Here is a 23,491-nt window from a genome sequence, read left to right on the forward strand (position 1 = left end):
CATAATCTGTTTTTAAACACACGACTCAGTAGCCGTGACGTCAGTGAGAAATATAAAATCCATTAGGTTGTCTTTCAGCCTGCTTTGTGTCATTCCACTCAACTATAATATTAAATCTAATCTTTATTATTATATTTTTATGTTATATTAATTCACATTTAACATAAATATATAATAAAATATGATATATGAATTAATGATACATATATTATTGATGTAATAATATATAATAATATTAATATAATTCATTATATTATTGATATATTGTTATATTAATATATAATATAATTTATAGCAATACAATAATGATTTATTATTATTATACCTAACCTAATTATTATTATGCTTATTATACTTATACTTATACTTATACTTATACTTATTATACTTATTATTATTATACTTATTATACTTATTATTATTGTTATTGTTATTGTTATTATTATTATTATTATTATTATTATTATTATTATTATTATACCTAACCTAAAAGTATCCACCAAAAAATTGAGGAATGATGGCAGAGGCATTTATTTTTATTTTAATCCCTCGTGTGGCACACTGGAAAAGTTTGGCTCCGTGCATCCAGCATGACTTTTGATCCATCATTTCCATCCTGGCTGGAGGAAATGAAGCTGCGCTTCCTGCTGGGCGGCTGCCATTTTTGTCACCTTTGTCTGATGCGTCCCTGTCGCTCTTTCTGGCATGCCGGTCATTCTCAACATTGTCATGTTGGAATGTTCGTGCGTCCCCTCCTCTCTTCTCTTTTTCCCGTGAGTGTTTCGTGACTGGATGCTGCATCGGCTTACGGCCTTCGTTGTCTTTTTCCAGGCTTTATCCCCAGAAGAGCAGTTTGAGCAACAAGTCATCCAGTTCACCCTCGGGTCCCCAGAGCCTAGCCTTGAAAGCCACAGCCTAGCGGTGCCCCCTCGAGTCGCTCCCATCCCCAAACCAAGAACATTACAGCCTGGGCGAGCCGTGGAGAGAAGACTGAGTGGTGAAGGCCGAGCTCCTGAGGACGTGCCCGCCGAAGGGGAGGCCACGGGGCCGCCATCTTTGGAAACCGCCTCCCCCGTCCCCAAGGTTCCTCCCAGGAGGAAGAAGTCGGCCCCGGCGGCGTTTCACCTCCAGGTTCTGCAGAGCAGCGGTCTGCTCCTCCAGGACGGGGCCTGCTGCGGCAGTAACAACAACAACAACCACTATGACTCGCGGGCCGGCGGCCAGCCCGATCCTGGCCCGCTCGTTCCACAAGCAGACCTCGTCGGCCCCGCTGGACCAGGGCCCGGACTTCATGCCGACGCTACGAAGGCGGCCCCCCTTCTGGGGGAGCATCAGGATCCCTTCTTGAGTCTTCTCCACCACCCCAAAGTGTTGAACGCGGGCTGGTTCACGAGGAGTGCCGAGCCTTTGGGTCCGCTGGCCGTGCGTCCCGGGCTGGCCCAAGACGGCGCTCCGGCTGCCGGGGCGGGACCTTTACACAAAGACCTGGAACACTGGAGTCAATTTGGCGATGAGGAAGACAAGAGGACGGCGTTGCAGCTGTTTGATCCGCTGGCAAAAACATGACAAAGAGACCTTTACGGACTTGTAAAATTGTGTATCCGTTTCCCCCTAAAATTGTGTATCCGAAGATACAAATTGTGTATCGTTGTAAATGTCACCCATAAGAAACTCCCTTCTTTGTCAATACTGGTCCAATAGGGCCTTTTTTTCTTCTTCCATTTAAACAGCACATTGGAGAAATAGGTGTCTATTTCATCTTGTACAGTTTCCTGAAAATAGTTTCTCTTTCATCATTTGTCATCCAGCCGCCGAGGCCACTGAGAAAACGTTTTGTTGCAGGTTTGGGCATGTGAGGTTCTTTTTCTCTCTTTTTGAACCTTCTTCCTTTCTCACCCTTGACTTCCCTGCCGCCTAAAAAAAAAAAAAAAAAAAGTTTTAATTCTGTGTAATTTTAGGGGGAGGAAAACTGCAAATCCAAGGGTCATGGGCCCAGCCTAGGATGTGTCTCCTTGAACTTGGACTGAACTTGGACTGCATGTTACAGATCACAAGACGCTTGTGTGTTCTCTGTATAAACTGGCCGCAATAGAGACATGAATGGTACCCTAGATGACTCAACAGCACTTTAAACTGGCCTTGCTTTAAAAACTGTCGGCTTTCAGTCAAAGGATTCACTGAAAAGCCTTGAGACCAAAGTTGTCGAAAATATGTGGAAGGCTATGTTGGACGAGGTAAGCAGAAGTGAACCAAATGCCCTCATGTGCATTCCATTGATCCTTCGTTACAAAATTCTTGTACACATGATAAAGAGTGTGGATTTCTATTGAGCCTGTGTCGTGTTTTAACAATAGCTCAAATTGGCTTTAAAAAAAAATGTCTTGTGCATCCCTTAAACCGCAACAGATTTTAAATTTTGCTTTACTCTATGTACCTAGTATGCTGCATAAAACCTCACTAATCTTCTTCTCGTATATTCCACACACAAAATGAGTAGCTTAGTTGAATGATCGTGCCCAGTTGGGCATTATCCTGACTTTGCTCCCCAGAGTTTTCTGGAGGAGGAGTGCCACATGCCCCATCATCAAACAAGTCCAGAGACAAAATTTCTTTGTTTTTTTTAAGTGGACTTTTTGTGTATACACGCGTTTTAGCTCTTTCCCCTCTAGCTCCAAGACTGCATTGATTTCTGGCTCTCGAAACGATATTAAATGTGGTAGGAGTCTTTCTATTTTCAAAATTGTTAGGCCCGAGTTACTTAGTATTCACTTTAATTTAATCAAATTTTCCTCATGTGGAATCTATTGGTCAATTGGGGAAAACAGCAGGAGAACTATCTAAACATATGTGCAGACACTGCACTTTTTTTACTCGGGCTAGTAAACAGCACATTGTTACTCAGACTCAGCCTAGATGACTAATGCCTCAGTACAGATAAAATTCAACCCCAGATGCTTTAGAGATGGTATAGGAAGAAGACATGGTATAGAATGAGTGGCAGGTTGCTAGTAATTTTGATTCTCTAACACTAATGTATCCCTAAATTCTTAAAACTTTAATTCACTTTAATATTTAAAGAATAAACATGCAGTTAAATGCCCTGTAAGCTAGGGGAGGCTAGCTTCAAACCAGATAATATGCTATGCTCCTCAAAAGTCTGAATGTTTTAGCTCCAGAACACCCAGAGCTGAGGGTGTGTTGTAATTAGACTATAAAACAAAAATACTACAGTATATCCAGTATTTTGGCCTTTTGATTCTTTCTTTGGCCTTTGAATATTTACAAATCCTTCTTCTAGGTCATCTACAGATTTAAAGGATGGCCAAGAATGTCTTCTTCTACCTAATTTTTTTTAGAGGATTCCCCTTTCCTTCCCCCTTTTTTAAAATTATGATGAGAGTTAATTAGGGCTAAACAAACCATTTTGTTTATTTCCTAGCACAGCCAAATTCTGGGGTTTTGAAATGGCTTTCTTTAATACCTGGTAAATTAATATTAGCCTTCCTGAAAAAGATAATCTCTCATATCTTGAGTCAGTTTTTAGATGAAACAGAGATGTTAGGATCCCCTACCTTATCAACTGATTTCCATAAGGAAGTTGAAAGAGAACTCAGATGTTTGGTGGTATGAATCTTGGAATCTATGAGGCTGAGAGGTTAAGTGAATTTCCTTAAGTCTCAAGACATGTAAGGACTGGAACAGGACTCCAAGTCTTTTGAGTCATGGCTCAGTGTTCTTTCTAAAAGATGTATCATCTTTCAGGTCAGGAATTTGCTGTGGAAAAAGTAGAAAGGCAAAGGCCAAAGGAGCTAAGAAAGTTTGGAAGAAGTTGAATATTATGTGGTTGCATTTGTATTTTTTTTTTTTAAGTTTTATGTGTAACTAGATCAGAGAAAAACTGACAGAGGAAAGGAAAACAGAAATTGTGCAAGTGTTGGCAGAGAATGGATTATGAACTGATAGAATATAGATTAGCAAATTATCCCTCAATGTGGTTTCATTTTAGAAATCAGGAGTTGGAATTTTCAAAATCATAGATTTTCTCGATTGGAAGCATTACTTGAATCTAAGTCTTGTTTTTCGTATATCACGGACTCCTTAGGCAAGTCTTGGTCTAAGAATAAGAAATCCTTAAAATGTTTGTTACATAGGATTACAAAGAAAAGCAATTATACTGAAATGAAAATGTAACATTTTTTTTCTAATCCCAAATTCATGGACCCAATTAAAAACTCCTGATTCTAAGCTTGGAATAACAGCACTTCAGGGAATTCCCTTTTGCAATTTTACTTTTAAAGATTTTCCACTAAAATAATATTTTTTAACCTGATTATTAGTCTGCTACTTTCAGTACAGATGATTTGTAAATCCACAGGTTACTACAAAGCTTTTTACTTACTTTGAAAATTTAGCTTTACCTCTTATTCTCTGATACCCAGTGGGTTATGGTGCCATCTTCTGAAATACATCATAGGATCGTCAATTCAGAACTGCAAGGGAGCTGGAGCCCATGTAGTCAAACCTTCCCCTTATTTTGTAGATGAGGAAATGGAAGTCCAGAGTGGTCAAGTGACTTTCCCAAGGAGCAAATGAGGGAGTGAGCCAAGACCTGATTCAAACCCAAGTCCACAAACTCGAAAATTAGTGTCCTTTCAACAGAACAACATGCTATTATTTTTCTTTGTTCTGCTAAGATTCACATAAATATGGTTGAAATAAGGACCATTTATCCCTGTGAAGGTTTTGAAATAGTTGATGCTGCTGAAACATTATGTTAATAAAAGCACTGCCAGGTATGCACGTCCATCCAACCCAAGGTAATTTATTAAAATATTTTATTCATAATAATGCATCAAGTGTGTTGAGAAAGGAAGAAAATGATTTACTGAGTAAATTGTAATTAACCACTTAGAAGCTGAAAACCCTGTGATGTTTTATTTGAAGTGGAATTTTTTTGTATTCAAGTTATAAATATTGTCTATTAAATGTTTCTTTAAAAAAACACACATGAAACAGTTGAATAATTCATACTTCCGGGTTAAAAAGGATCTTTGGAAATCTTCAATTGTCCATTTTGGCTATCCTACTCTAACCTGAACAAAAAGATAATTATCTGTAAACCATATGACATAGGAGAGAAAAACCCTTTTCAGAAAAAATGGAAAAGGAAGTATTTGTATTGCCTTGACAAACTTATTCAGACAATGTAGCAGGAAAACATAAGTTAGCAGTTTTACTCATTGAGTCAAGAGAATGGAAGAAGGGAATGGAAAGATCCTTTCTTGTCCTATGATGTTTATAATAACAAATAACTTTCTATGCTGTTCTTCAGTTGTTTAGTTGTGTCTAGCTCTTTGTGAACCTGTGGACCATAGCACACCAACACCATGGATGGGTTTTTTTGACAAAAGAGACTGGAGTGATTTGCCATTTTCTTCTCCAGTGGATTAAAGCAAGCAGAAGTTCAGTGACTTGCCCGGGATCACACAACTAGTGAGTGTGTCTAGAGCCATGATGGTGAACCTATGGCACGTGTGCCAGAAAGGGCACGCAGAGCCCCGTCTGTGGGCAGGTTGCTACCAGTGTTTGTTACTAGAAAGGCAAAGGGACTTGGGTCAAGCTGCTCCCTTTAGCCTCTCTACAGGCCTAGGGATATTTTTTTACTTGACCCACCCCTCTGCCCAGCAGCCCAATGGGAGTGCTTTTTTCCCCTTCCCCATTGGGGGGGGGGGCAGGGCAGGGCCTGGCACACAGTCTCTAAAAGGTTTGCCATCACTGGTTTAGAGATTTGAGATACAGTCTAGAGTTTATAGAGTCTTCCTGACTCCAGGCTCAGGGTTCTATCCATGAGCCACCTGATTATTTTGATACCACCATGTTTGAATTTCACTTTCCTTTATGAAAGTACTTTATGCTTGGAGCCAATAAGATTATTCAAATCAAATTACCATGACTTGATGCTTCAAACTGACCTCTTTTATCACCTGTTTTATGAAGCGGTTACAAAGTCCCCAAGATGAAGTTTTGGTTATGCTGAATTTTTATGGTGATTAAATAAATTTATAGTTAATGGTATTCCCCTTCCCCTACTCAGTCTCAACACTGACATTGTGTTATGGAAAGACAGTGCTTTCTAAAATAGAGTTCATCATTAAATTTTTATAAAAGAGGCTTGTTCTCAACTGACCGATTCTTGAGTCTAAAGCCTCTGTTTTTAATGCTTTTAGCCTCCTTGTGATCATTTGTGTAGTATTATACCCCCTTCCTAGAAAAGCAGTTTTCTAGTACATTTTTAGGCGCTTTCAATTAGGAGATATTCACTTTAAGATCCAACATAAGGGCTCAATCAGTTCTGTAGGTACTTTTTTAAGTTAAATTTTTATTAAACACATTTCCCACAAGCACAAGATTTTTATTACATAAAATAACAATAAAAGTATACACTGATGTACCAATAGTACAGAAAAATGAAAATTCAGGGTTTGTGCCTCAAATTCCAGTAATTTGACAAAAGAACTTCAGAGGCATTGTGAGGTATGGACACAGCACAAATTGGAAGACATTGTAAACATCATTGCATTATTGTGCTCTATTTCCAGTTGTAAAATGCTGGCACCTGTTATTTTATGTATCTCCATGTGGCAGAAAGAAATACCTTCAACATTCCTTTTGGGTATAACTATAAGGTTGTGAATCTGCTCAGAGTCAAAGCATGAGACAGAAGGGGACAGAAGACAGAAATAGAATTTTATTCTATTTTCCAGTCTGCTTTCCACCTATGGTATCTGAGGATGGAGAACACTGTCTTTCCTAAGGTATGTGTGCAGAAAAGCAAATGCTGGGTAGGAAAGGTTCATAATTACAAATGGCAACTTTCTGTCTCATTGAAGCTTGTTTTAAAAAGCAAAATCTTCAGTACCTGGCAATTGCCTACCATGTCTCTAAATATGATCATAATTGGGTACCCTCAGAATCCTTTAAAGAATCACCTTAAAATGTGGTCAGGAATCTTGGGTGATTATCTCAGAGGAGAAAAAGCAAAATCAGTCTTTTCTCTAAATTGCACTGAAAACAAGCCATTAATGACATTAACATATTAATAAAATGGCTGTTTTCTGAAAACATTCAAATATTTTCTTATTATCACTTCTCAACATTTACACATTTGGTTTTTTAAAAGCTAATGCCAACAAAACACCTTATCATTTCACCTTCATGATGTAAAATGCGTTACCCCAGGGCTATTATGATGCTCAAATAAAACAATACATTGACAATACACTGCAGATTTTAAAGTGCTAGAAAAGAATCTGATGCTTTTGTTAGTATTTTCATATATAGTATATGCACACACCACCCCATCTAAGTAAGGTGACTTCCCTGCAAATTTATGTTTAGTAGCAAAGCTGGACATGTTTCCCTGATCTTATTCTCAATAAGAGGAATAGCTACTGCATTAAGATTCCAGAAATACTTGGACAGCATTCTTAAATTTAATTTTTAAAACTACATGTTTCAGTTATAGGTCATTAGTAGGCAAGATAAAAAGGAAATATTCCATACCAAAACATCCTATGGTCACAAGAGTTATGGGCCATAAAAATCTACAGGTTTACTTTTCTAAGTTTTAGTTTTAGTTCTTTCCCAAACAAATGGGTAACTAAATATGTTGAACTTTCAACCACCTGTCACATCTACCTATGATGTAACAATATTCCTATCAGCCCACCTTCACATAGCCTGATGTCTACTTTGATAACTAGTAGGATCAATAATCATTGTTTATTTTCTTACATTTCTTTCATTTAAAAAATAAAAAAACCTTTTCCTTCTGTCTTAGAATCAATCCTAAGTATCAATTCAAAAAGCAGAAGAGCAATAAAAACTAGGCAAAGCGGATTAAGTGACTTGCCCAGGGTCACATAGCTAGGAAGTATCTGAGACCACATTTGAACCCAGGATCTCCGTTCTCCTGGCCTGGTCCTCTTCCACTAGGCTGTGTAGCTGTCCCTCTTATATTTCTTTCAAATGTATTCATCCCTCACTGCTTTTTAAAAAATATTCCATTTTATGAAATGTCCGCCAAATCCAAACTAGTATAACAGAATATCACTGAGTGGTTCTAAGTGTTGCTCAAGTACAGTTTCTTAAAAAAATATAGGTTTATTTGATACTTAAAACTGGATTGATCAACAATTCTCTTTTACTGAGAATAAGTTAATAGCAGAATAGTACGTTATTTAAAAGGTTAGCCTAAGCTGATGTACAAGAGAATTATTGATACTTAGTAATAAAAGCATACAAAAAACGTGTATCTAGGTGATGCCAATTCAGATACTCAGATGTTGAAAAAGCCAGTTTTGAGATGGAGACAGCCTAAATGATGTCTGATTATTACTTTTTTTAAATCTACTGCATAGTGATAATATCTACTCTATTTTGATCCTCAGGGCTAGTTATTCCCCATTTCAGGTTATTCACTAAGTGGCATGTTTTTCTGCTTAAGAAATACATGATGCCACTCAATCCTTTCCAGGTCCATTAACGATCCTTTTGAGGGAATCCAAGGGACCATCACAGCAGAAATGAGGTCATTTATCCACAGGACTTGACTCCATGCAAAGAAAATGTCTTTAATGGAAGACACGCGAGCTACCCAATCTTTATTGCCACCTCTGCTTGTGCTTTACCTTTCATAGATATGAGAGTAGCATCCTGCTGACTTCAAGGCGGGACCACAAATCTCCAAAACATGTCCAGCCTCATGTCCACATAACAGAAAAGAACAAGAGGACCTTGTTAGACCTATTAATTTTCAAGGTCTTTGGCTAACATTTCAGAAATGAACTGTAAGGTACGTTGATATAAGAATGTGTCCTTCTTCTTTGGCTTGCAAATATTCAGATGATTAACTGCTACTGGAATCAGATCTCCAATGCCCAAATCTGAGGAAAAACAGGACTGTGAATTAGATATTTATATAAATATGTACATGTCACTTATTAAAAATTATTATATAATTATAAACATGTAATGTTTATAATTATATAAGTCTATAATTAGAAGTTTAATATAATCATCAACTCTTTTACTGAGAATAAGTTAATAGCAGAATTATAAATCTATATTAAAAATTATAGGTTTAAAAATTTAGACTCTTAAGGCAAGAGGCTAATTTAAGAATTACCATACTGAAATAGTCCTAGGTTTCCAAATGTGGGGTCTGGATCAGTACCTGGAACTGTAAGTGACAGCACTTGCAGTTGGCCCTTGTCTCTGACCTGTGCCCAAGTTTAGGCCCCTAGATTCTGAATCTGACAACTCTAATTGCCTTGTTGCATACATAGGCTTTCCTTGTGTTAGTATGCTCTGAAAAGTATTCTTTTGTCTCCAGTGTTGACATACCCCTCCTTGTTTCCTTATGCCAACCTGGACTAGAAAAATAACTTACTGCGATTTTTTTTTCCCTAAAATAAGCCTGTCAAGATTTGATTTGGAAGATTTATTTTGGGTCAGAAGGGGGTGGGGGGTAGAGCTTGTTGTACTACTTCTTGCTACTCTGCCATCTTGGCTCCATGAATTAATTTTTCCTTAATATCCTTCATACTGCAATTATGTCAACTTAATTGGCAATTAGTGAAATCTCAAAGCCACTCTTTGAAGTCTTCATCTGACCTTGATGAAACTAAATTAAATGCTTCTTTGGAGTAGTTATACTTTAATTTAACTACAGTTTCTCAAACTTTTTCGTGATGGCAGAACTGAAAGAAATAAAAATACAGGAGCAGACAGAAGCAGGAAAAGGTGATGGTGACAACAACCACCTTCATCTCTATATTTCAAGAAAATTTAACTCTTATTTTTCGAGCCTTGTGCATCTCTTCCTTGAATCTGCCTCATCTACCTTTTTAAAAGAGGGATACCAAATGTAGGTTTAATAACTATAGCACCATCTTCTACATGAAGTTGTTTCCTAATTTCCTATTATCTCTTTGTTGTCTCTCCCAAAAGAATATAATGTCAAAAGAACATGTCTGGGACTATTTTACTTTGGTCTATGTTTCTCCAGCACATAAACAGTAATTCAGAAACCTATTAGTCAAGTTGCAAAAGAGTACACACCTGCTGATTCCACTGGTACAATATGTAAATTAATCATGCTACCTATGCAGGTTGGTAATGTTTCTACAAAGTTCAACACCTGGAAATTCTTGTCCTTAGCAAATTTCAGGAACTCTTCTTGCAATTCTTTAAGTGCAGGAGAATCTGTAGAAACATTCAAGGTAAAAATAAAAAAGATTTACATAATCTCACACACACATAAAAAACTCCTACCTTTTAAGATTTAATTAACAATATTCTTTACACTCTCATTCTTTGTGGTGACAAAAAAAACTGGAAAACAAGGGTATGCCCTTCAATTGGGATATGACTGAACAAATTGTGGTATCTGCTGGTGATGGAATACTACTGTGCTCAAAGGAATAAAGAACTGGAGGAATTCCATGTGAACTGGAAAGACCTCCAGGAACTGATGCAAAGTGAAAAAAGCAGAACCAGGAGAACATTATACACAGAGACTGATACACAATGGTAAAAACGAATGTAATGGACTTCTGTACTAGCAACAATGCAATGATCCAGGACAACTATGAGGGACCTATTAGAAAGAATGCTATCCACATTCAAAGGAAGAACTCTGGGAGTAGAAACACAGAAGAAAAACAACTGCCTGATCACGTAGGTTGATGGGGATATGATTGGGAATGTAGACTCTAAAACTATCACCCCAGTGCAAATATCAATAATATGGAAATAGGTCTTGATCAATGGCACATGTAAAACCCAGTGGAATTGTGCATCAGCTATGGGGGGCGGGGAGGGGAGGGGAGGGATAGAACAGGAATCCTGTAACCATGGGAAAATGCTCTAAATTAATTAAATAAAAATTTAAAGATAAAAAAAATATATTCAACGTGTTCTAGGAAAATGAATTCCCAATGCGAAACAACGAAAGTAGGACATATGCATAGAATTTACCACTATTTTTAAAAGTACCAATATCTAAAAAGCATACAGAAGGAAAAAAGATGAGAAAGGCCAAGTGAAGCAAATAAGATGTTATTTTCTTAAAGTTTTTTTCCTCTTTAACAATTTTGAAGTTGTTTTTTTATTTTGAACTTCATAATTCTTTCATCAAAAAGTCTTATTTCTATTATTTGTTATATTATACTTCTATATTACCAACAAAACCCAGCAGGAAGAGAAAGAGAAATTCCTTTTAAAATAACTGCAGACAAAAAAATAGTTGAGAATCTACCTGCCAAGACAAACTGAGGAACTACAAAGACAAAATCATAAGAAGGAGAGTCACACAAACAAAGATGGTTCTAAACAACTGAAGATATATTAAATTGTTCATGGACAGGTTGAGCCAATATAACTAAAATGACCATTCTACTTGGGACTTATTTACTTATTTAGTGCTATGCCCTTCGAAGTACCAAAGAATTATTTTGTAGATCAAGAATATTAAGTCAATCAATGAGGGAAAAAAGTGAAAGGAGGAGTCTTGGCAGTACAGATTTCAAATTATGACAAGGCAGTGATCATCAAAATAATCTGACACTAGGTAAGAAATGATGGATCAGTAGAATAGATTAGGTACACAGTAATAAATGATCCTAATGTTTGACAAACTCAAAGATCCAAGCTTTTGTGGCAAGAACTCACTAACAAAAATTGCTAAGAAAAAAATTTGGTAGAAATCAGGCAAAGATCAACATCTTCCACTAATAAGGTCAAAATGTATACACGATTGAAATATAAAGGTTAATATGGTTAGTAAATTAGGGAAGCATGAAAAATTTTACCTGTCAGATCTATGGATCAGAGAAGACTTCGTGACCAAATAATAGATAAAGGAGATCATGAGAAGTAAAATAGATAATTTTGATTATAGGAAATTTAAAAAGGAAAAGAAACTACACGTACAAAAATAAGTATAGCAGTTCTTTCTCTAATGTCAAAGAATTAGAAACTAAGGGGATGCCCATCAATTGAGGAATAGCTAAACAAGTTGAGTATATGATTGAGATGGAATACTATTATGCTATAAGATTTGACCCACAGGATGTTTTCAGAAAAATCTAGAAAGGTTCCAGAGCTAAGATGGCAGAGTAGAAACAGGGAAGCTCAAAACCACCACAAGAATCCTATCTAACCACTCTTAAAATAACACCATAAAACTAATGCAGGAGTGAAAGAACCAACAAGACATAGTGAAGCAAATTCATTTTTCATTTATTTATTTATTTTGGGGTGTTTTCCCATGGTTATGTTTCATGTTCTTTCCCTTCCCCTCCCCTTCCCGAAGCTGACAAGCAATTCCACTGGGTTTTACATGTATCATTATTCAAAACCTATTTTCATATTATTAATATTTGCAATAGGATGATCATTTAAAGTCAACATCCCCAATCATATCCCCATTAAAACCAGGTGATCAATCATGTTTTTCTTCTCCATGTTGTAAAGACTTTGCAAGGAATCATTTTGGGCCAAGCTTGAATGCCAGTTATCTGGTTGGAACACAGAATGTGCTGAGGGCATGCACCTAGCATGAGGCAGAAAGTCAGTTGAAACCAGCCTATAAAAGCTGCAGAGCTGAGATCTTCCTGGTCTCAGTCCTGAGATATTTGGGCGAGGGAGGAGGTTTTCTTAGCTGGGGTAGGTGTAGAGCTATTCAGAGATTACTGTGTGTACCAGTGGTTCCCAAACTTTTTTGGCCTACCGCCCCATTTCCAGAAAAAATATTACTTAGCGCCCCCTGTCACATACTATCATCACCCCCTTACAGTTATTCACTGCCCCCAAACGTACCTGTGGCCATCACCGCCCCACCCCCTGCATCGCTGCAGAACCCACCAGGGGGCGGTGGCGCCCACTTTGGGAATCACTGGTGTATACCATCATTTATCTTCAATTATCCAATCATATCTACCATCAACTTCAATCCACTAACTTTATAAACAACAAGAAGAATCAATCACAAACCAAACCATTGTCAGCAGAGTCAAACAAGAGGTCAGGCCTCTGGCCTTACCAATCATTTGGGCCATCTAGGCTTCAAGATACAAGTTTGATTACTTTGAAGATTTATCAACCAATCAATTATTTAGATTAGATTTAGGGTTTATCCCAGTCCCATTTTCCTTGTTTATTCAACCCTACTTTCCCTTCACCTTTACTTGTCATCATTAAACCAGTTTATATAAGGAAGCCATTTCTGACCTGTTTTGTTCTCAAAGTTCCATAGAGGACAGCAGTTAGAAACCCACTTGGCTACTGGTGAAGAAAGCTTTGTATTTAGAAATCCTTGGGGTCAATCCAAATCTATAGCAGTCAGACATAGAGATCAAAATTAATCAACCTTGAAGGTTTAATCCAATTAAGTTACTAATTCAGAGAAAACTCTCCCTCATTAGCTAGTAATCTTTGGTGAGAACAAGTGAACTGTTTATTCAAGCTAGCAGATTCTACTCAGTTCATAGGCTGCAACTATTCCATCCACAGCTATTAAGTAAAGCTAACTTATCATTTGGATAGAAGGATTCATCTCCTATTCTTCCCACCTTCATCTGTTAAACCTTTTGGAACTATAATATTATCAAGTGCAGCTTCCCATTAGGATCTTAACAGTGTGAAGCAACTTTTAAGAAGAGAAAAACCTTTCAGTAGGCAGAGAACATCTTGGGTACTAAGGTGAGAGGGGAGCACAGATAGAAGGAGACTGCAGCAAGGAGTGAGGAATAAGCCAAGAGTGAGCTCCCCCCACCCCACCCATTCTGCTGTCCCAGGTTCTGAATCTGAGCCCAAGGCAACATCCAGACCGAGACCCTATGTGGGCAGATAGAGGTCCAAGCCAACACACACCCCTTGAGTTTCTAGGCAAATTTGCAGTGGAGTCTGAAATTCCAGCCCAGGGCAGTCTGTGCTAAAGCAGCCTGATCTCTTTGGGCCCAGAATGAGCCCAGGGGTCCCAGCCGGGGCCTGTGGTGAGCACAAGGATCCCAGTTTGGAATAGTTGGTGGCCCCAAAGCTGGGCCCCCTCAGCTTCTCATCAAAGGCTCAAGGGCAGGGCAGTCTGCAATGTGCATAACCCTGATTAAGCCCACAGTGAGACCAAAACTCTACATCCAAATCTGAGATGAGAACTTCAGCTATTAGCAGTTTCAAATGTTAACTGAAACAGCAGTGGGAGGTGGTTCTCAGAGCTCCCTGCCCTCAGGCCATCATACCATTTTGGAAGAACTAAAATAGGCAAAAACCCAGAAATAAAGCTAAGGGTAATATCAAGGAAGGACTAAAGCTTAAGAGGGTACTCTAACCTCCCATAGAACAGAGCCTATCTATAAAAAGGTGGGGAAAATGAGCAGACAAAAAAAAACCATCTAAATATAAAGAATTTTTTATGGAGACAAAGTGCAAGGCACAGACACAGAAGGGAACAGTGAAAACAAAGCTAACACACACAAAGTTCAAAAGAAAAATGTGAATTAGACTCAGATTTCGGAAGAACTCAAAAAGGATTTCAAAAAACAATTAAGAGAGGCAGAGGGAAAATGGGAAAGAGAAATGAAAGCAATGCAAGAAAAAAATGGGCCAAATGAAAAAGGAGTTTCAAAAGCTGATGGAGGAAAATCACTCATGAAAAATGAGAATTCAGCAACTATAAGCCAATGATTGCATGAAACATAAGCAATAAAGCAAAACCAAAAGAATGAAAAAAAAAAAGAAACTATGAAATATCTCATAGAAAAAAAAACTGACCTGGAAAATAGATCCAGGAGAAACAATTTAAGAATTATTGGACTACCTGAAAGCCATGATTAAAAAAAAAAAAGCCATGGACATCATAATACAAGGAATTATCAAAGAAAACTGCCCAAATATTATTGAACAAAAAAAAAAAAATAGAAATTGGAGTAATCCATAGATCACCTCTAGAAAGAAATCCTTAAATGACAACCTCCAAGAATATAAAAGCTAAATTCAAGAACACCCAAGCAAGCAGTCAGAAAGAAACAATTCAAATACCATGGAGCTACAATGAGGATCACATAGAACTTAGCAGAAGGTATGGAATGCCTTCCATGGGATGGGAAGGCAAGGAACATGATATTTGTAACCGAGAGATCTAGATTTACAACCTAGTCACCTATCCACCAAAACTGAATATATTCTTTCAGGGGAATAGTCATTCAATAAGTTAGAAGATGTCCAAGCATTTCTGAGGAAAAAACCAGATCTAAAAAAAAATATGAAGTCCAAGCATGAGATCCAAGAGAAGCCTAAAAAGGTCAATGAAAAAGAGTAAATTTATGGGGCTCAATAAGGTCAAATTATATGTACTCCTACCTGGAAAGAGGATATCTGTAATTCTTACACAGAAAAAACTGAAAAATCTTATACGAACTGAGAACAAGAACTGTTTTGCTTTTCCTTTGTATTCCCAGAACTTCACACAGTGCCTAGCACATAGTAAGCACATAATAAATGCTTATTCAATTACTAATAAATTGAGAAACATCTAGTTGTTTTTCAAGTAATGTTTCCACATAAATTTAATAATCTCAATATTAAAACTAAATTGTTAGGTTTTATAAAACAAAGCAAAATGATGTTTAACCCAACAAGAAACAAACTTCCATTATTCTAAATGGATTCTTCCTCTTATGAAGAAAACTGACTTCATTTTCTTTTTCTAAAGAACTTAATAAACTTTTCTGAAGTAGTTAAGAAGTGTTAAATAGATGCCCAGTGATTGGGGAACAGCTAAGCAAGTTGTGGTACCATGCTGGGAATGGAATATTAGAATGCTTAAATACAGTGAAAGTAAGGAAGTCTTAAATAAACTGAATTAAAGAGAAGTAGAAATTACCAACACCCATTACAACAATGTATATTGGGAAAAAAACAACAAAACAGCTGAAACTGAATATTGTAAAATTATAATGACCAACCTTGACCCCAAAAGGAGTGATATTTGAAGGTATGTCCTTAATGAAACTAAGATGGTGGAATAATAGATAAATCCAGCAATGCCAAATCCTTTACACAGATCTAGAAAATGTACCAGAGCCCTAAACAAGAAATCCAAGAAAAAAGTCAAAGAGAGGTACTTTCCTAGCCCAGATCTAATCAGAAACTGCTACAAAGAACATTCTGGTGCAGGTAAAGGTACCAATTAGCAACTCTTACTAACTAATTCCAGATCCTGTCAAAGAAGGCAGGAGTTGCAATCATAATTTTAGACAAAGCCAAAGTAAAAATAGATCTGTTTAAAAGAGATAGGGAAAGTAATTACATCCTGATAAAAGGCAGTATAAAAGATGAAGAAATAGCACTACTCAACATGTATGCACCAAATGGCATAGGATCTAAATTTCTAAAGGAGAAACTGACAGAGCTCAAGGAGGAAATAGATAATAAGACTATACTAGTAGGAGACCTGAAACTTCCCCTATCACATCTAGATAAACCAAACCAAAAAATAAATAAGAAAGAGATAAGATTTAAATGAAATCTTAGAAAAGTTAGAGTTAATAGATATATTAGAAAAATAAATAGGGACAAAAAGGAATACACCTTCTTTTCAGCAGCACATGGAACATTCACAAAGATTGACCACATACTAGTGCATAGAAACATGGCAAACAAATGCAAAAAAAAAACAGAAATAATAAATGCAATCAGATAAGATCATAATGCAATAAAAATAGTTATTAGCAAGGATACATGAAGAGGCAAATCAAAAATAAATTGGAAATTAAATAATGATTCTCCAAAATAAGTTAAAGAACAAATTTCATAGAAACAATTAATAATTTCATCGAAGAGAATGACAATGAGACTTCTTACCAAAACCTAAAGAATGCAGCCAAAGCAGTACGCAGTGGGAAAATTTATATCATTGAGTGCATATATTAACATATTAGGCAGGGCAGAGGTCAATAAATTGAGTATGCAACTTAATAAACTAGAAACTGAACAAATTAAAAATCCCCAGATGAAAACATGATTAAAAATACTAAAAATCAAAGGAGAAATTAATAAAATAGAAAGTAAAAGAACTATTGAATTAATAAATAAGACTATGTTACAAATAACATTAATATAGAAGGGTATATTTAAAAATATTAAGGGTTTATTGTAATACGTATTGATAATTAAGAAAACCACATGCCTGCTAAGATCTAATTCGAATGGACAGCTATACCATCCCCTTGGCTGCTTCCTAGGAAAGAGAGTGTCCCAATCAAGTTCAGAGACTTTATACCTCTGTCCACGTAATCACACTTCCTGCCCACCTGTATTACACAAGACGAATCATGGGAAATGTAGTTTTCAAGTCCCCTAAATGTCCATAGGAAGTTTATACTAGAGACCGCAATATTAATGTCAAGGACCCTAAATTTCCAATATCAGAACTAGAAGCTGGTACTTTGAAAAAACAGATAAAATAGACAAAGTATTAGTAAATATAATTTAAAAAAAGTAAAGAAGAAAACCAAATTAACAGTATCAAAGATGAAAAGGGAGACCTCACCTCTAATGAAGAGGAAATTAAGGCAATCATTAAAAACTATTTTGCCCAATTATATAACAATAAATATAGCAATCTAGGTGATATGGGTGAATATTTACAAAAATATAATTGCCTAGATTAACAGCAGAAGAAATAGAATACTTAATCCAATATCAGAAAAAGAAATCAAACAAGCCATCAAAGAACTCCCTAAGAAAAAATCGCCAGGGCCTGATGGATTCACAAGTGAATTCTATCAAATATTCAAAGAACAAATAATACCAATACCATACAAATTATTTGACATAATAAGCAAAGAAGGAATTCTACCAAATTCCTTTCATGACACTAATATGGTACTGATTCCAAAGCCAGGCAGACCAAAAACAGAGAAAGAAAACTACAGACCAATTTCCCTAATGAACATAGACGCAAAAATAGAATACTAGCAAAAAGACTCCAGCAAGTGATCATAAGAGTTATCCATCATGATCAGGTGAGATTTACACCGGGAATGTAAGGATGATTCAACATTAGAAAAACCATCCACATAATTGACCATACCAACAAGCTAACAAACAAAAACACAAGATTATCTCAATAGATGCTGAAAAAGCCTTTGACAAAATACAACACCCATTCCTATTGAAAACACTAGAAAGTATAGGAATAGAAGGACCTTTCCTAAAAATAAAAAAAGTATATACCTAAAACCATCAATAAGCATCATATGCAATGGGAATAAATTAGAAGCCTTCCCAATAAGATCAGGAGTGAAACAAGGATGCCCATTATCACCTCTATTATTTAACATTGTACTAGAAACACTAGCAGTAACAATTAGAGAAGAATAAGAAATTGAAGGTATTAAAATGGGCAATGAGGATACTAAGCTATCACTCTTTGCAGATGATATAATGGTCTACTTAAAAAATCCTATAGAATCAACTAAAAAGCTAGTAGAAATAATCAACAACTTTAGCAAAGTTGCAGGATACAAAATAAATGCACATAAATCATCAGCATTTCTATACATTTCCAACATATTAGAACAGCAAGAGGTAGAAAGAGAAACACCATTTAAAATCACCCTAGACAATATAAAATACTTAGGAATCAATCTACCAAAACAAACACAGGAATTATAAGAACACAACTACAAAACACTTTCCAAACAATTAAAACTAGATCTAAACAATTTGAAAAACATTGATTGCTCATGAGTTGGATGAGCTAACATAATAAAAATGATCATTCTACCCAAATTAATTTACTTATTTAGTGCCATACCTATTAAACTACCAAGAAACTATTTTACAAAATTAGAAAAAACTATAACAAAGTTCATTTGGAAGAACAAAAGATCAAGAATATCAAGGGAAATAATAAAAAAAATGTGAAGGAAGGTGGCCTAGCAGTACCAGATATTAAACTGTACTATAGAGCAGTGGTCATCAAAACAATATGGTACTGGCGAAGAGACAGAAGGATGGATCAGTGGAATAGACTTGGTGTAAATGACGTGAGCAAAACAGTCTATGACAAACCCAAAGAACCCAACTTTTGGGACAAAAATCCACTATTTGACAAAAAATGCTGGGAAATTTGGAAAACAATATGGGAGAGATTAGGTTTAGATCAACATCTCACACCCTACACTAAGATAAACTCAGAATGGGTGAAAGACTTGAATATAAAGAGGGAAACTATAAATAAGTTAAGGGAACACAGAATAGTATACTTGTCAGATCTCTGGGAAAGGAAATATTTTAAAACCAAGCAAGAGTTAGAGAAAATTACAAAATGTAAAATAAATGATTTTGATTATATCAAACTAAAAAGCTTTTGTACAAACAAAAACAATGCAGCCAAAATCAGAAGGGAAACAACAAATTGGGAAAAAATCTTTGTAACAAAAAACTCTGACAGGGGTCTAATTACTCAAATATACAAGGAGTTAAAGCAATTGTATAAAAAATCAAGCCATTCCCCAATTGATAAATGGGCAAGGGACATGAATAGCAATTTTCAGATAAAGAAATCAAAAGTATCAATAAGCACATGAGAAAGTGTTCTAAATCTCTAATAATTAGAGAAATGCAAATCAAAATAACTCTGAGATGTCACCTCACACCTTACAGATTGGCTAAAATGATAGAAAGAGAGAGTAATGAATGTTGGAGGGGATATGGCAAAATGAAAAAATATGGAGTTGTGAACTGATCCAACCATTCTGGAAGGCAATTTGGAACTATGCTCAAAGGGCTATAAAAGACTGCCTGCCCTTTGATCCAGCCATACCATTGTTGGGTTTGTACCCCAAAGAGATCATAGATAAACAGACTTGTACGAAAATATTTATAGCCACACTTTTTGTGGTGACAAAAAACTGGAAAATGAGGGTATGCCCTTCAACTGGGGAATGGCTGAACAAATTGTGGTATATGCTGGTGATGGAATACTATTGTGCTGAAAGGAATAATAAACTGGAGGAATTCCATGTGAACTAGAAAGACCTCCAGGAACTGATGCAGAGTGAAAGGAGCAGAGCCAGAAGAACATTGTACACAGAGACCAATACACTGTGGTAAAATAGAATGTAATGGACTTCTGTACTGGCAGCAATGCAATGACCCAGGACAATTTTGAGGGATTTATGGTAAAGATGCTACCCACATTCAGAGGAAGAACTGCAGGAGTGGAAACACAGAAGAAAAACAACTGTTTGAACACATGGGTTGAGGCAGACATGATTGGGGATGTAGACCCGAAACTACCACACCAATGCAACTATTAATAATATGGAAATAGGGCCTGAGGGGGTGACTTCCGGTTAAGATGGCGGCAGAGTAAGGAGCAGCTGCTCGATCTCTCCTGACCGAAGCCTTCAGGACTCCTCAAGGGGAAATAAAAACGAGTCCAGAAGAACGAAGGAACCCCACAACAGGGAGCAGCATTGAAGGTACGCAGAATCGGGGCATTTCCATGCTATAAAGGGGTGAAACAGCTCTAACTAAAACGCGAGAGGAAGAAGCCCCTCCCCCACCCCCCACACCACACACCTCGCACAACGCCAACGCACAAGAGTGAAAACAGGACTGGGGCAACCAGATAATCACTGGCAGCCCCAGGGCTGGTACCTGTGTGCTGCAAGATGAGGGACCCCAAGTGGCTGGGGGGAGAGCAAGGACTTTCCTGAGCATCCACGTGGGTGAAGGCACCTCCTCGGACCAGGACAAAGGCCTTTAAAACATGGCCTTTCCCAAGCGCTGAAGGCATTGCCTCAGGTGCGAATAAAGATCTCCAGCCCATGGACTTTCCCTAGCTTCTGCATGGGTGAAGGCAGTGCCCTAAGAGCATCTGCGCAGGCAAAGGCAGTGCCCTAGGCTTGAATAACGATTTCCAGCCCAGGCTTGGACCTCCAGTGAGGACCCGGTTCGGACCAGAGCTCGGCTGTGGAAGTAGCCCCAAAGACTGCTGAAGGAGCCTCGGGCAGAGAAGCAGACCAGGGTCTACCAGGAGGCCTGACCCCAAGGACAAGGAGACTGGAGCCCCCGGGAGCTTGGAAGGCGCAGGCAGACCCTGAGTGCGAAGACAAAGCTGAAAAGGGGCGGGGCTAACAATGGCAAGCAATAGGGAGTCCAGAAGAAAAAGACTATCAAGAGAAACTCTGGAACACTCGACAAGTTCTACACAGAGAAAATCCAAACAACAGAGGAGGAAAAACAAAAATCCAAACCTCCCCCCAAAAAATGAAAGCTGGTCACAAGCTATTGAAGAATTCAAAAATGAAATGCTGAGGAAGATGGAAGAAATCTGGCAAGAAAATAACAGTTTCAAAGGCAGAATTTCTCAATTGGAAAGTGAGACAAGTCAACTGAAGACCAAAAATGACCAGATTGAAAAGGAAAACCAAAAGATTATAGCCGAAAACCAAAACATTGTAGCTGAAAACCGGTCCTTAAAGGCTAGAATCGAACATTTAGAAACCAATGATCTCTCAAGACAACAAGAACAAATAAAACAAAGTCAAAAGACTGATAAAATAGAAGGAAACATGAAATATCTCAATGAGAAAGTGACAGACCAAGAAAACCGGTCTAGAAGAGACAACTTGAGAATCATTGGTCTTCCAGAAAAGGCAGAAATTAATAGAAACTTGGACTCCATACTTAAAGAAATTATTCAGCAAAATTGCCCTGAAGTTCTACAACAAGAAGGCAATATAGACATTAAAAGGACCCATAGATCACCCTCTACACTGGACCCAGAAAAGCCAACACCCAGAAACATAATAGCAAAATTGAAGAACTTTCAAGTAAAAGAAAAAATCTTACAAGAACCCAGAAAGAGACAATTCAAATATCAAGGAACACCAATAAGGATCACACAGGATCTGGCAGCCTCAACGCTAAAAGACTGCAAGGCTTGGAATACAATATTCAGAAAGGCAAGAGAGCTGGGCCTTCAGCCACGAATCAACTACCCAGTGAAACTAACCATATACTTTCAGGGGAAAGTATGGGCATTCAACAAAATTGAAGAATTCCAAGTTTTTGCACAAAAGAGACCGGGACTAAATGGAAAGTTTGACACTCAACCACAAACATCAAGAGAAAGATGAAAAGGTAAATAAGAAACAGAGGGAAAAGAAAGAAAACTCATAACCTTTTAAGCTTGACTCTTTAAGGGCATAAATAAGATCTAATTATCTGTATTACTAGGTGGAGAAATGCTATGTATAATTCTCTGTAGTGAACTCTATACACTATTATAATATTCACTATTATAGCAACCAGAAGAATAATTCATAGGGAGAGGACAGGATACTAAATGGTCTAAGAAGACATGGGGGGTGGGAAAGAGGGGGGGAATAGTAGGGGACACCAAGGAAAATCTGAGTAAATAAGAAAAATAAGATATTCTATTACACACAAAGAGGGCATGGGAAGGGGAAGGGATAAATAATACCATAAGAAGGAGAGGAAGAGAGCATAATCAAACCTTACTCTCAGTGTAATCAACCCGGAGAAGGAAAAGTAGCTTTATTATCCATCCGGATAAAAAACTCTATCTAACCCTACTGAGAAAGTCAGAAGGGATAAACCAAAGGGAGCAGGGGAGTGGGGAGGCCAAAAAAGGGAGGGGAGAAGAAGGGGGAGGAAATTCATTTGGTCTTTAAAAAACAAAAAGAGGGGAACAACAAGGGAGGGGGCAGAAAGGGAAGTCAATCAAGGAAGGGGATAAGGGATACGGGCTCAAAGCAAACCACTGGTGTAAAAGAAAATAGTGTAAGAAGAAGGAGTGGGTCTAAGGGAGGATACAAAAATGTCAGTGCATACACAACTAACAATTGTAACTCTGAATGTGAATGGGATGAACTCGCTCATAAAACAGAAGCAAATAGCAGAGTGGATCAGAAACCAAAATCCTACCATAGGTTGTCTACAAGAAACACATATGAGGCGGGTAGACACACACAAGTTCAAGGTTAAGGGTATGAGCAAAATCTTTTGGGCATCAAATGAGAAAAAGAAGGCAGGAGTGGCTATTATGATCTCAGACAAAGCCAAAGTAAAAATAGATATGATTAAAAAAGACAGGGAAGGTCATTACATCCTGATTAAAGGCAGTATAAACAGTGAGGAAATAACACTGCTCAATATATATGCACCAAGTGGCACAGCACCCAAATTCATAAAGGAGAAACTGGCAGAGCTCAAGAAGGAAATAGATAGTAAAACCATAATAGTAGGAAATCTAAATATTCCTCTTTATTATTCTAGATAAATCAAACCAAAAAATAAATAAGAGGTAAGAGAGGTGAATGAAGTCCTAGAAAAATTAGATTTAATTGATATGTGGAGAAAAATAAATAGGGACAAAAAGGAATACACCTTC

General features: G+C 37.2%; 2 protein-coding genes across 2 annotated transcripts in view; one reads left to right on the forward strand and one right to left on the reverse strand.

Annotated features, from left to right (window-relative positions):
* SYNJ2 (synaptojanin 2) overlaps positions 1-4,990 on the forward strand; it is a 156,236-nt gene extending 151,246 nt beyond the window's left edge. The window contains exon 11 of the mRNA XM_044675472.1: positions 779-4,990. Coding sequence (XP_044531407.1) covers positions 779-1,566 — 788 coding nt within the window. The 3' untranslated portion in view covers positions 1,567-4,990. The remainder of the gene's footprint in view (positions 1-778) is intronic.
* A 3,680-nt stretch (positions 4,991-8,670) lies between these two features.
* The window catches only part of SERAC1 (serine active site containing 1), an 81,129-nt gene continuing 66,308 nt past the window's right edge, over positions 8,671-23,491 (reverse strand). Inside the window, exons 14-15 of the mRNA XM_044675473.1 lie at positions 10,123-10,266; positions 8,671-8,945 (exon numbers count right to left, since the gene is read on the reverse strand). Coding sequence (XP_044531408.1) covers positions 8,809-8,945; positions 10,123-10,266 — 281 coding nt within the window. The 3' untranslated portion in view covers positions 8,671-8,808. The remainder of the gene's footprint in view (positions 8,946-10,122; positions 10,267-23,491) is intronic.

This window comes from Gracilinanus agilis, chromosome 4, assembly GCF_016433145.1.
Source record: "Gracilinanus agilis isolate LMUSP501 chromosome 4, AgileGrace, whole genome shotgun sequence".
Classification (NCBI taxonomy): domain Eukaryota; kingdom Metazoa; phylum Chordata; class Mammalia; order Didelphimorphia; family Didelphidae; genus Gracilinanus; species Gracilinanus agilis.